This window comes from Lampetra planeri, chromosome 45 (genome assembly GCF_965212315.1).
Source record: "Lampetra planeri chromosome 45, kcLamPlan1.2.h2, whole genome shotgun sequence".
Taxonomy (NCBI): Eukaryota; Metazoa; Chordata; class Hyperoartia; order Petromyzontiformes; family Petromyzontidae; genus Lampetra; species Lampetra planeri.
Genome location: NC_136151.1, coordinates 3264499 through 3278154, shown reverse-complemented (window position 1 = coordinate 3278154; position 13656 = coordinate 3264499). Strand labels below are relative to the sequence as shown.

The 13656-nt window shown below is 51.4% G+C and overlaps 1 protein-coding gene across 1 annotated transcript; it reads left to right on the top strand.

The window, feature by feature from the left end:
* The first annotated feature begins 3099 nt into the window (after window positions 1-3099).
* LOC144733006 (uncharacterized) lies at window positions 3100-12773 on the top strand. The gene is made up of 4 exons (XM_078614710.1): window positions 3100-3221; window positions 5651-5795; window positions 9144-9222; window positions 9608-12773. The coding sequence occupies exons 1-4, from the start codon at window positions 3140-3142 to the stop codon at window positions 9653-9655; spliced, it is 354 nt and encodes a 117-aa protein (XP_078470836.1). The 5' UTR covers window positions 3100-3139; the 3' UTR covers window positions 9656-12773.
* Window positions 12774-13656: the final 883 nt, after the last annotated feature.

Sequence of the window (13656 nt, the reverse complement as noted above, 5' to 3'; positions counted from 1 at the left end):
CTGTGCATGCTCCTGTGCCACCCACAGCACCGAGCCAAATAGCACACGACTCACTGCTGGACCCTGCAGCATCCTGCGGTCTGGCAACAAAGACCTATGCAAGATGTGCGCGGTTGCGCTAACCCTGTTCCTGACGGAGCAAGAGATTGCACACCCCGTTGTTCCCACAGTCTCGTGGATGTGTTGACTAACTGTGGGAGGTGCATAATCCGTGCGCCGAAATTACTGACACCACACAATCGCTTTTTCATGTAAATGTTAATTACCATAAGTCAGACACAGGGTCACATTATTAAGAGGTCATTAAGTTCGAGTGGGTGGAGTTTCCCTTGGCTTCCCGTGCTGTTGGACTGGTCATTTACCTCCTTGGTATTAGCCGGGATGGCACGTTTTTTTTAAAGGGTCTAGAATGGATACTTACCAAACTCTTTGATGCAGGTAAACAGAACATAGCATGTTAGATACGTACATTAGCAAGTCCATGCAATGCCAAGACATGTTTTTTTTTGGGTGATGTAATGACCGAGGCAACAGACCGCTTACCTGACATAAGCGAACATACGATTGGCCAGTCAGGAAGTTAATCAAGGCCTCTGATTGGTGCAGGGAATACTCAAAGACGATTGGTTAGGAAAATAGATTTAAAGGGATTGGAGGAGAGATTCAAACGTAAAAGGCGGGAAAGGAGGGTTGACGGTAGGGGCGACGGTTGACAACTACTGCATTGGAGGAGGACGACGAGGATTGGCTGAGTGAAATGGGGGTGAGTGAAGCTTCCAGAAAGGGGACTTGGAGGATATACAAGGGGAGAGCACGAGAGGAGGGGATGGTTGAAGAGAAGACGAAGTCCAAGCATCAAGAACCGAAGCCCCGGTCTAGGAATAGTGTTGTGTCCGAAATGAAGGCTCTTAGTAAAGACGAAGATGTGTCGAAGTCACTACACTTCTATGGGCAGTGTTGAGTCTATGGGCAGTGTTGAGTCTATGGTGCAGTGTTGAGTCTATGGTGCAGTGTTGAGTCTATGGTGCAGTGTTGAGTCTATGGTGCAGTGTTGAGTCGATGGGTAGCAGTGTTGAGTCTATGGTGCAGTGCTGAATCTATGGTGCAGTGTTGAGTCTATGGTGCAGTGTTGAGTCTATGGTGCAGTGTTGAGTCTATGGTGCAGTGCTGAGTCGATGGTGCAGTGTTGAGGCTATGGGTAGCAATGTGAGTCAATGGTGCAGTACGGGGAGGACATCACGTGTCTGGCTGCCTCTATTTTGGCGCCTGGGTCAGATATCCTTAAACCTCGCCGCTGGCATCCCCCCCCTTCTCCTAGGTTGACTCACGCCTCACGCGAGTCAGCTGTTTGAGGGGTCAAGCGACAAAAGGCGGCCGGGGAAATTAAAAAAGGCACGGTACTATCCCCACTTACACCCCCTACCCCATCCACAAAAGCTGATCCCACGGCTTACACTTGGCCAACATCCGCTGTGTGCAGCAACACGCGGATGGGGATGTTTGCCTCCGTGCTGGGTGTCACAGTCGAGAACGCGGTGTCACCACTGAAACCACTTCTCTACGGCTCTCCATCTCCATCTCTCCTCCCTCCCCCTCTTTCTCTCCAATCTGCCTCGCCTTCTCTCTTTTTTTACGATCAGAGGAAACAAGAAGATGCTCGGTGTAGTCGGCACTTTGCTTCGTTCATCATTTAGGTTTTTTAAATATAATTTTTCTTTATGTAACCCCCCCCCTTTTAAAATGAAATATTTCACACTCTCTCCATTTCACTCCATCTCTCTTTGCATCTCTCCATCTCATGCCACCTCTCTCTCTCTTTCCCCCCTCTCTCTCCGCCCTCACTTCAAGGCACCCTCCTGAACCCTGACGAGGCGGCTTCCCCGTCGTGACGTCACAAGCAGAGGTTCATAATGGCCGCGTCACGGTCACAGATTCTGGGAAATGTTTCTTGCCCTCTTTCTATAAATATCTCTCGCTTGATCTAGCTCTATCTCTACATCCACTCACCCTCTCAATCTCTCTCTCTCTTTCCCCTCCATGTCTCTCACCCCCTCTCTGTTTCCATCTCTTCCCCCCCCCCTCTCTCAATCTCTCTCTCTCTCCCCCCCTCTCTTTCTATCTCTCTTCATCCATCTTTCTCGTTCTCTCTTTCTCCATTTCTTTCTCCACCTCTTTAACTCCACCTCTCTCTCTGCTTCTCTCCCTCCGTCTCCCTCTCTCCATCTTCTTCGCGGTGTCTCCCTCCCTCTCTATCTCTCTACCCCTGATATGTTAGTATGCCTAGTATGCAGGGGGTTGTGGGTTTTATTCTGACCCTCACGATGCCTGCTGCTGTGTATTTGGAGTCTGCAGTTCTCTCTCTCCCCGTGGTGGCCGTGTGGTCTCCATGTAACTCTATGGGTCTCTATGCATCTCTATAGGTCTCCGTGTAACTCTATGTGTCTCTATGCAACTCCACGGGTCTATACTGAAGACCTCCACAGCAGAAGCCAAACACCCCTGAGAAAGTCTAGATTTGAAGTTTTCTTGACTGCAGGGATCCATACTCTTTGGTTCTTTCGGTAAAGTCACGTAGGTATAAAATAAATTAAATCACATATACCTACGTGACTTTACCGAAAGAACCCAAGAGTATGGACCCCTGAGAAGGTTCGTTAACCGACATGTCGCCTATTATATATTTACCCCTTTTGCGCGGGGGATGGGGGGGGGGGGCTGTGGGAGTGGGGGGAGCGGTGGCGCAGCGGTTAGCGCTCCGCTGCGAACCTGGGAAAGACCCGAGTTCGATGGTGTGCGGTGTGGAGTGAACATCGCCACTGGGGAGACAAAGGCGGCCGGGCGTGGTTGCTGGACACCCACCTCCTCGTGTGCCACAGTGCCGGCCTTCATAAGTGCTCGCTAACAGCACTTGCCCCCAACATTCTATGCAGGCTACACGGGGGATCTTTGTACTTGTATGGGGGAGTGGGTGGGGGGCATTCATGCTAATGAGCTGGGCGGGGTGTTTATGGTAATGAGGTGGTCTGGGCGTGGTTATGCTAATGAGCACAGGTTTAAATGCCTGCGGGTATCGGTAGCAGGGTACATTGCTTTGATAAGCAGCAGCGCCAGAGGTGACTGAAGTGACAGGAGGAACGTAATGGCCAAATCGTCTAGAGTGATGGTGGTGGCGATGGTGGTGGCGATGACGGTGGCAATGATGGCTACGGAGGGGATGGCAGGTGAGTGATTGTGGTGGTGGTGATGATGGTGAGTGGGTGAGGTGGATGAGTGCGTGGATGAGTGAGTGGTTGAGTGGGTTTGGTGGATGAGTGCATGGGTGACTGAGTGGGTGGGTGAGTGAGTGGGTTGATGGGTGAGTCAGTGGTAGGTGAGTTGGTGTGTGAGTGGGTGAGTGGTTGAGTGAGTGGGTGAGTGGGTAGTTAAGTGGGTTAGGTAGATGAGCACATGGGTGAGTGAGTGGTGAGTGAGTGGATGAGTAGGTTGGTGGGTGAGTGGATGACTAAGTGGGTGAGTGAGTGGGTTGGTGGGTGAGTGAGTAAATGAGTGGGTGGGTGAGTGAACTGTTGGGCAAATAAGTGGGTGAATGACTCAATGAGTCAGTGGGTGGGTAAGTGAATGGGTGGATGAGTGAATGGGTGGATGAGTGAGTCACTTTGTGGGTGAGTGGTTGATCCGGTAAATCAGTGAGTAGATTGGTGAGTGAATGAGTGGGCGAGTGAGTAGGTGAATGGACGAGTGGGTGATTGCATTGGTTGGTAAATGAGTGGATGGTGATAATGGGAATGACGCTGCTGATGGTGATGATAGTGATGGGGATGATGCCACCGCAGTCTAATGAGGGCGCCTGGGGAGGGCATCTCATCAGCAGCAGCTTGCTTCAGCACAAGTAAACAAACTGGGCCGGGTTTCGACATTAAGTGTCTCATCAGCAGCAGAGCCAGGCTCGGCTTGAACCTGAAAGTAAGCTATGTTTATTTTAATAGGTGTAAGGCTCCACTGAGCTAGCTATCTCTTTTTCAGAAGCGACCTGGCTATTACAAATGATAGCCCAACGAAGTGGCTAATAATGTATGCATAAACGCGTGATGTTTATTCTAAATGTAGAGGGGAAAACCAGAGGACAGAGAGAGAAAATCCACGCGACGATGGGGACAGACAGATAGAAAGAGACGCAGATTCCCGATTTACAGCAGGCATCGTCAGGGTCGGGATCGAACTCACGATTTCCTGTATACCAGGCGAGGTAGTTAACATCTCGCAAGGTCCGGGATCGAACGCACGACCTCCTGCATACCAGGCGAGGTAGTTAACATCTCGCAAGGTCCGGGATCGAACCCACGACCTCCTGTATACCAGGCGAGGTAATTAACATCTCGCAAGGTCCGGAATCGAACTCACGACCTCCTGTATACCAGGCGAGGTAGTTAACATCTCGCAAGGTCCGGGATCGAACCCACGACCTCCTGCATACCAGGCAAGGTAGTTAACATCTCGCAAGGTCCGGGATCGAACCCACGACCTCCTGCATACCAGGCGGGGTAGTTAACATCTCGCAAGGTCCGGGATCGAACCCACGACCTCCTGCATACCAGGCGAGGTAGTTAATATCTTGCAAGGTCCGGGATCGAACCCACGACCTCCTGTATACCAGGCGAGGTAGTTAACATCTCGCAAGGTCCGGGATCGAACCCACAACCTCCTGCATACCAGGCGGGGTAGTTAATATCTCGCAGGGTCAGGAATTGAACCTACAACCGTGGTGCCCTATGCTGGCGAAATGCCCAGTTGTTCATCGGCAAGGATCGTGTTGATACGAACCTGTGTGTGTTCATGGGTCCCTCTTTATCTCTCTCTGCTGGACATCTGTGAAAAAAAGCTTCATAGTTCATCGGATTTATAAATAAATGTTCTGATTTCTCTCTCCCCTCGACCGCGTGGCCCCCTTCTCGCTCCACGTGTGAAGGGGGTCACGTGGTTCCTATGCAAATAACCACCTTTCCTAGACCACGTGGCCTCCTTCTCACTCCACGTGTAAGGGCGTCACCTGGTCCACATGCAAATAACCCCCCTCCCTAGACCACGTGGTTTCTTCCTCGTTCCACGTGTGAGGGGGTCACGTGGTCTCTATGGAAATAACCCCCCTCCCCCCTAATAGCTACAATTTCACTGACATTTTTTTTTATTTGACCAGGTGTAAGGCCCCCTACTGAGCAATTAGCGTATTTTTCGGAAGCCCTGACCTGGCAAATCGCGAATGACAGCAGCTCAGTGTAAGTGGTTGATATTATCATCACCATCATCGTGTGGAAATTCATAGTAGCAGCCAAATACTCTCTCTAGAGAGAGACGCGTGGTGATGTCGTTGATTCTAAATGTGGAGGGGAAAAGCCGGAGGAACCGGAGAGAAAAAAACATTCTACGCGTACACCCAGCAGGGTCGGGGATCGAACCCACGACCCCCTACGTACCAGGCGAGGTAGTTAACATCTCGCATGGTTGGGATCGAACCCACGACCTCCTGCGTACCAGGCGAGGTAGTTAACATATCGCAGGGTCGGGATCGAACCCACGACCTCCTGCATACCAGGCGAGGTAGTTAACATCTCGCCACTGACCAATCCCCCGATCTCTCTCTCTGCCCCCCCAGGTCACGGGGCCGCTCCCTCGCCCACGTGTCCGTGCCAGCTGGGGTCACCGCGGGGTCACGCGGCCGTCCCGTCTCGCTTCAACCTCAGCAAGATCCGACGCGCGCGCGTCACGTGTCCCAGCGCGGGCTGCCCCCTGCAGATAGTGTGAGCATCAGCAGTAGCAGCAGCATCATCAGCGGGAGCATCATCATCAGCAGTAGCATCATCATCAGCGGGAGCATCAGCAGTAGCATCATCAGCAGCAGCAGCATCATCATCAGCATCATCATCAGCGGGAGCATCATCATCAGCAGCGTCAGCATCAGCAGCATCAGCAGCAGTAGCAACAGCATCATCATCATCAGTAGCATCATCATCAGCAGCAGTAGAATTCACAGCAGCAGTAGCATCAGCGGGAGCATCATCAGCAGTAGCATCATCATCATCAGCAGTAGCATCATCATCACCAGCAGCATCATCATCAGCAGTAGCAGCAGCATCAGCAGCAGTAGCATTCACAGCAGCAGTAGCATCATCATCAGCAGGAGCATCATCATCAGCAGTTGCATAATCATCATCAGAAGTAGCATCATCATCACCGGCAGAATCATCATCAGCAGTAGCATCATCATTAGCAGCAGTAGCATCATCATCAGCGTCAGCATCAGAATCGACATTAGTAGCATCATTTTTAGCAGTAGCGTGATCATCAGCAGTATCATCAGCAGCATCATCATCATCAGCAGTAGCATCATCATCAGTAGCAGCATAAGCAGCATTATCAGCAGCATCATCATCAGCAGCAGCATCATCATCAATAGCAGCATTGTCATCGTGAGCAGGACCATCATTATCATCGCACCTGCGATTAGCATGGTTGGCTACGTATGGTGCGAAGGAAGTTCAACACACACTATACTCTCGCTGTACCGCCTTCTCCGGGCAGAGCTAGGGGGTAGGGATCCTCCTTGACGCCTACCCACGTGGTAGAAGGGAATAAGATGGAACAGATGGAAATTAGTCCACACGCTCACGTGGTAGAAGGGAGTGAGATGGAACAGATGGAGATTAGTCCACGCACCCACGTGGTAGATGGGAGTGAGATGGAACAGATGGAGATTAGTCCACGCACCCACGTGGTAGATGGGAGTGAGATGGAACAGATGGAGATTAGTCCACTTGCTGTATTGGTCACGTGGTGGTGGTGGGGTAAAGTGCAGGTAACTACCAGCCCCTCCCCCCCTCTCCACTCCGCTATAGCGGCCTCTAAGTGGCACGCCGGATTGTTGCAGGGCTCCGCCTCTATCTCATCACGCTCGCTGAGAGAGGGGGGTGGGTGTTTGTTGACCTCGCACTTCCGTCTTTGTCTCTCCTCTTCCTTTCCCGCAAACCATGAGGAGGCGAGGGGGAGAGGGGAGACGGGGCTCACAATGGCCATGTCATGAAGTTCACAGTGGAATCACGTCACAAATGGGCCGGGGGTTTCCCTCCCCCCCCCCCCCGTGTCTCTCTCTCCCCCCCCCCCCCCCCCGTGTCTCTCTCTCCCCGTGTCTCTCTCACTCCGTGTCTCTCTCTGCGTGCCTCTCTCCCTACGTGTCTCTCTCCGTGTATCTCTCTCCCCGTGTCTCTTTTCCTGTCTTTGTCTCTCTCCCCGTGTCTCTCTACTGCTCTCCGTGACTTTCTCTGTGTCTCTCTCTCCGTGTCTCTGTCTCTCTGTCCATGTATCTCTCTCTCCCCGTGTCTCTCTCTACCCGTGTCTCTCTCTCCGTGTGTCTTTCTCTGCGTGTGTCTCTCTTCCCATGTTTCTCTCTATCCCCGTGTCTCTCTCGCTCTATTTTTTTTACGATTAGAGGAAACAAGAGATTCTCGGTGTAGTCGGCACTTTGCTTCGTTCATCGTTTCGTTGTTTTTGTTTTCAATGCTTTCTTCCAAATATCTCTCTCTCCCCGTGTCTCTGTCTCCCACTGTCGTTCTCTATCTCTTCCCATGTCTCTCTCTCCCACTGTCTCTCTCTCCCCGTGTCTCTCTCCAGCTCTCTCAGTCGGTTCTCAAGTGGCCGCGTCACTCGGTTCACGTCTGTGTCCCTTTATCTGTGTGAGTGTGGTAGAGCGGTGGTGCAGTGTCATTATTAAAACTATTGAAAACCAATTTTATTTGTACCAGGTATAAGGCCCCATGAAACTACGTAGCTCTATTCTTTGGGTCTTTCGGTAAAGTCACGTAGAACAAAATAATTTACAAAAAACGACGACGTTTCGATCGCAACACAAGCAATCGTCATCAGGATGACGTGACTTTACGGAAAATCCAAAGAATATGAATTCCTGCAGTCACGAACGCTTTACGTCAGTATCTACGTAGCTCTTCTTCAGAAGCCCTGACCTGGATATCAACAACATGATGGCAGCTCAACCAAGTCGCTGATATTATCATCATCGCTATCAACATCACCTGGAAATGCATAGCAGCAGGCAAATAATCTAAACGCGTTTTTCTACAGACTCATAGAGACCCACAGAGACCCATAGATACCGATACTCATCGAGATCCATACTAAACTCCATAATAGACGCTGTTTTGGGTTAGATCGCGTAAGTATATAAATGTGTCGTTAAAACCCGACACCACCCGACACAGTCAGGGTTGTCACGCAAACAGAACGTGCCAATCCGTCACTAGTACATCACTAGTGTGTAGTGTATATTGTAGTGTATAGTGTAGTGTATATTGTAGTGTATAGTGTAGTGTATAGTGTAGTATATAGTGTAGTGTAAAGTCGTACAGCATACCGGTGTGTTGTTGGAGAGCCAAGCCACAACATTTACAAATGTTGTGGCTTGGCTCTCCAACACACCGGCGTGCTGTACTAGTGACGAATTGGCCACGTTCTGTTAACGTGACAACCCTTACTAGTTGGCTGTGTCGGGTGGTGGTGGGTTTTAACGACACATTTATATATTTACGCGACCTAACCCCAAAAAGATCTATCATGGATGATATTGGTCGCGAAAGCCTGCTACGTGTTAGACTTAAACGAAACTCTTTATTATTTATTTTACCAGGCGAGGACACACTGAGCTGCGTAGCCCTTTTGCAGAAGTGACCTCGCCACAAATCATAACTCAACGAAATGGCTGCTATCATCAGCTGCAAATGTATAGCAGCCAAATACTCTAAACGCGTGATGTTTATTCTAAATGAGGAGGACCCGGATACAAATCCACGCGTCCACGGGGAGAGAGAGACGCAGACTCCAAATATACAGCAGGCACCAGTGTCTGGATCGTACCCACAACCTCCTGTATATCAGGCGAGTTGTTTAACATCTCGTAGGGTCGGGATGGAACCCGCGACTTCCTGCATATCAGGCGAGTTTAACGTCTCGTAGGGTCGGGATGGAACCCGCGACTTCCTGCATGCCAGGCGAGGTAGTTAACATCTCGCCACCGTGGCACCAACAATCGTCGTGGAAGTTTATCTTCATATTTGTCTCTCTCTCTCCCTCTGTCGCAGGGCCACGCTGCAGACCCTGCAGACCGTCTGCCTGGACCCATTCTCGCCTCGCATTCAGAGACTCATCCGCTCCCGCAAGGTGCGTTGGGTGGGTGGGTGAGTTGGTGGGTGGGTGAGTTGGTGGGTGGGTGGGTGAGTTGGTGGGTGGGTGGGTGAGTTGGTGGGTGGGTGAGTGAGTGGTGGGTGGGTGAGTGTCCGTGAGTGAGTTGGCGGGTGGGTGAGTGAGTCGTTGGGTGATTGATTGAGTGAGTGGGTGAGTGGATGGGTGAATGAGCGGATCGGTAGGTGAGTGGATGGGTAGGTCAGTGGGTGGGTCGGTGAGTGGGTGGGTGGGTGGATGGGAGTGTGGATGGTTTGGTGAGTGAGTGGATGGGTGAGTGGATGGAAGAGTGGGTGCTATTCACCCCTAATACCACGTAACCCTCTCCTCGGCCCCCCTCCCACTCCTTTTCTTCACGTGACAGAATCTGCCCGCGTGCGCCATCCGCGCGATGACGTCATCGAGGAGTTAGGCTGGGTGGGGGTGGAGGGCGGGGCGAGCGGGGCGTGACGTCACATGAGCAGTGAGGGGCGTCGCGTCAGATGAGGAGCAGTGTGGCGTGACGTCCCAGGAGGAGGGAGCAGTGGGTGTGACGTCACAGGAGAAAATGGCGCAGTGAGGCGTGACGTCACAGCGTTGCTGGTTCAAAGCTGTGACGTGCAGGGCGTGGGAGCTGATTGGACTACTATAAGAATGAGAAATTAAATATTTATTTTAGACTGGAGGAGGAATCCGATGAGCTATAAAGCTCTTTGTTCACAGATGGGTCCAGGAGGAGAAACACGGAGTAGTCAGAACGTTACAACAACAAACACGGCACTACACAAGCACGATATGAGGTGTGCAACCGTATAGAAAATGTAAACAAATCACTTAACAAAAAAAACACACAAATAAACCTGCAACTATTTTTTTTATCCCACTGAGCTCTTCCCTTCTTGAGAAAAAGGGTTACGTGGTACTAGGGGTGAATATCACCCACTCACCCATCCATTCACTCACTCACCCATCCACGCACCCACTCACCCCTCCATTCACCCACTCACCCCTCCATTCACCCACTCACCCATCCATTCACCCACTCACCCATCCACGCACCCACTCTCCCCACCACGCACCCACTCACCCATCCATTCACCGACCTATCCACTAACTCACTCACCCACTCACCCACCCACTCACCCATCCACTAATTCACCCACCCACTCACTCACCAACCCACTCACTCACCCAATCACCCACATACCCACTCACCCACCGACTCACTCACCCACCCACTTACCCACTCACCCACCCACGCACCCATCCATTCTTGAGAAAGAAGCGACCTGACCACTAGAATGAGACTCGGTGATTATACTGCAGCAGCAGTAGGAATCCCATGAGCTGTGAAGCTCTTGTTCGCCTACTGGGGGTTGACGTGCAGCCAGGCAGATGTCCAGTCTCGGCACACGGGGGGCAGAATGCCGCAACAACAATCACGATAGGAAGAGTACAACAATATAGGAAGGAAAGATTAGCTATATGCAAATAAAACTGCAACTGTCGGTGGTGCTAACGTTAGCAAAACCGCCACTTTTTTCAAATTTTCTTGCTGTGGTTTTCACACCTGATGATGATTGCTTGTGTTGCAATCGAAACGTCGTGATAATTTTATTGTTTTATTTTTATTATTTCCCTTCTACGTGACATTACAGAAAGAACCAAGAATATGAAATAAGCTAAATTATCTAAATGCGAGATGGCCCTCTGTGGAGGAGGCTACTTGGCAGTCCCAGGTTAGGTGCACCTTGAGGCCACTGGACAGTTGGAGGCAGTCGCCCTCCAACAACAGCGGAGGGCAAGAGGAGCGACGCTCACAACAACGAGCGGAGATTGGGTGGAATAAACGCAGTAAGTTGGCACAGTAAGGGGCACAGTTGGTGCATCGCCCACTCATCTCAGTCAACCAATGGCACCTGCTGGGTCTGCCCCGTGGCTTCCTCCTGCACCTAGCCTGGCACAGCAGTCAACCCATGGCACCTGCTGGGTCTGCCCCATAGCTTCCTCCTGCACCTAGCCTGGCACAGCAGTCAACCCCATGGCACCTGCTCGGTCTGTCCCGTGGCTTCCTCCTGCACCTAGCCTGGCACAGCAGTCAACCCATGGCACCTGCTGGGTCTGCCCCGTAGCTTCCTCCTGCACCTAGCCTGGCACAGCAGTCAACCCCATGGCACCTGCTCGGTCTGTCCCGTGACCTCCTCCTGCACCTAGCCTGGCACAGCAGTCAGAAGCAGCGAGCCTTCGTCACTTCACCTGGCCTCGGAGTGCACCTAGCCTGGCACAAGCGTCGTGGCGACGACGAGTTACGAGGTTAACGCCATCGTTAGCACAGACCACACCCCATCGGCTAGTCCACGCCTCCTTCACCAACATAAACCACGCCTCTCCGACCTACGCAGCCAATCCCCAGGCAGACCGCGACCACCGTAAATTGGTAAGCCCTGCCCTCACAATAGCATAACAAACTCCCCTCCCCCATACGGCCTTCACGTTAGTCAGACCACACCCCCTCCATAAGCCCCGCCCTCTCATTAAGATAGACCACGCTCCCTTGGTGAGCTCCGTATTCTCATTAACATAGACACCGCCCCCTCCGCGAGCCACGCCCTCTCATTAACATAAATCAGACCCCCTCCATTAGCCCCATTCTCTCATTAACATCGAGCTCGCCCATGCCGTTAACTCCGTCCTCTCATTAACATAGACACCGCCCCCTCGGCTAGCCCCGCCCTCTCCTTAACATAGACCCCCACCGTTAAACCGTTCTTTCATTAACATAGACACCGCCCCCTCCGCTAGCCCCGCCCCGTCATTAACATAGACCAGGCCACTTCGTTAGCCCCGTCTATCTCATTAACATAGACCACGCCGCCTCCGGCGAGCTCCAATCATTTCAGACGCAGTGTGTACTGGCAGTACACACGCAGTATAGCAACATTGTACCGACATTATACGTACACAGTATATACAGTATACAGTACACGAAGTACTAACAGTATACGTACAGTATATATACATTATCTAAGACTACTGACAGTATACACAGTATACAAGCTATGTATTCAGTATAGACAGTATAGAATGTATAAACTACTGACGGTATATATATATACAGTAAATACAGTATATGTATTCACCCTACTTGCTGCACTGCGGTGCGCAGAATTACACCTGAACCGTTACCCATAATACCTCGCTGTGTCATCATCAGCAACATCATCGTCAGTATCATTATTATCAGCAACAGCATCAGCAACATCATCGTCAGCATCATTATCATCAGCACCATCATCAGCACCATAATCATCAACATCGTCAGCATCATCATCAGCAACATCTACGTCATCATCAACATCGTCAGTATCATCATCAGCACCATCATCATCAGCAACATCTACATCATCATTATCATCAGCATCATCAACATCAGCACCATCAAAGTCACCATCGTCATCATCATCATGCTTCACCGCTCGGTCCATTGTTTGTCTGTGGAACCGTCGGTCAACCCCCCCCAATAAAAAAGCGTCAAATCCGCACCACCACTCCACTTAGTGCTGTCTGTTGCTGGTTGTTCGGCGTCGTCGTCAGTGAGTGAGTGTCTCTCTCTGTGCGCGCGCCTCGCTACGAACCCGGCTGCGATTCAGTTCCGGATGATCCTCGCAGCAAAAGTAGCACAAGTAGATATACGTGTAGTAGATACATCAAATGTAGTAGTAGCTACATCATATGTAGTAGATACATATGTAGTAAATACATATGTAATAGCTACGGGCCCCGCATTTGCAAGGGCCCCCGCGCTAAATGATTTCAAGCTATCAATTCCGGTTCAGTGATTCTGCACTTGCTCTACTACTATAGTACTATACTGCCTTCAACTTTTACGAATGACCGGGTGTTTAATGTTAGCGATTTGTCGTGATGTTGCGCCATGACAAGGCATTGTAGGTCGGTTTACCTGCCACCACGCTCACGGGCCGACAGGGGACAGCCGAGTGAGAGAACGAGGTGTGTAGGGGTTGACCGAAGGTGAAACCCCCCTCGGGTGGCCTGTGACCGGAGGTTGACACCCCAGACCCCCAAGGGCTGGGAGCTGGGGGGGTAGAGACTGCCCACCAATTTTAAGGCCTTTTAAGATTTTAGACCCTTTAAGACCTTCCAGAAGGTTCTGGAGGGGGGGTCATTAGGGGAGGGGTAAGCCCCGACCTGGAGATAAAAAGCCGGCCCTCTGTGTTCGCCAACTCAAGCCTGAAGACATCCAAGAACCTGAAGACTGGACCAGCACCCGGTGACCCTCAACCGAGGCTCTTGTCAGAGCCGGGTTGTAGCGGACCGGTGGTGGGACCCGTACCCTGGCAGGGTCGGGTCGGTCTCGCCTCTCTTAGCGGCCGTGGCAAGTGACCTGGGTGTAGAGTAGCCCGGGGTGTGTAG

Coding starts and splice junctions, on each gene's coding strand:
- LOC144733006 (XM_078614710.1), top strand. CDS start 3,140: ATGGCCAAATCGTCTAGAGTGATGGTGGTGGCGATGGTGGTGGCGATG. Junction 3,222..5,650: donor GGCTACGGAGGGGATGGCAG/GTGAGTGATTGT, acceptor CTGCCCCCCCAG/GTCACGGGGCCGCTCCCTCG. Junction 5,796..9,143: donor GGCTGCCCCCTGCAGATAGT/GTGAGCATCAGC, acceptor CCTCTGTCGCAG/GGCCACGCTGCAGACCCTGC.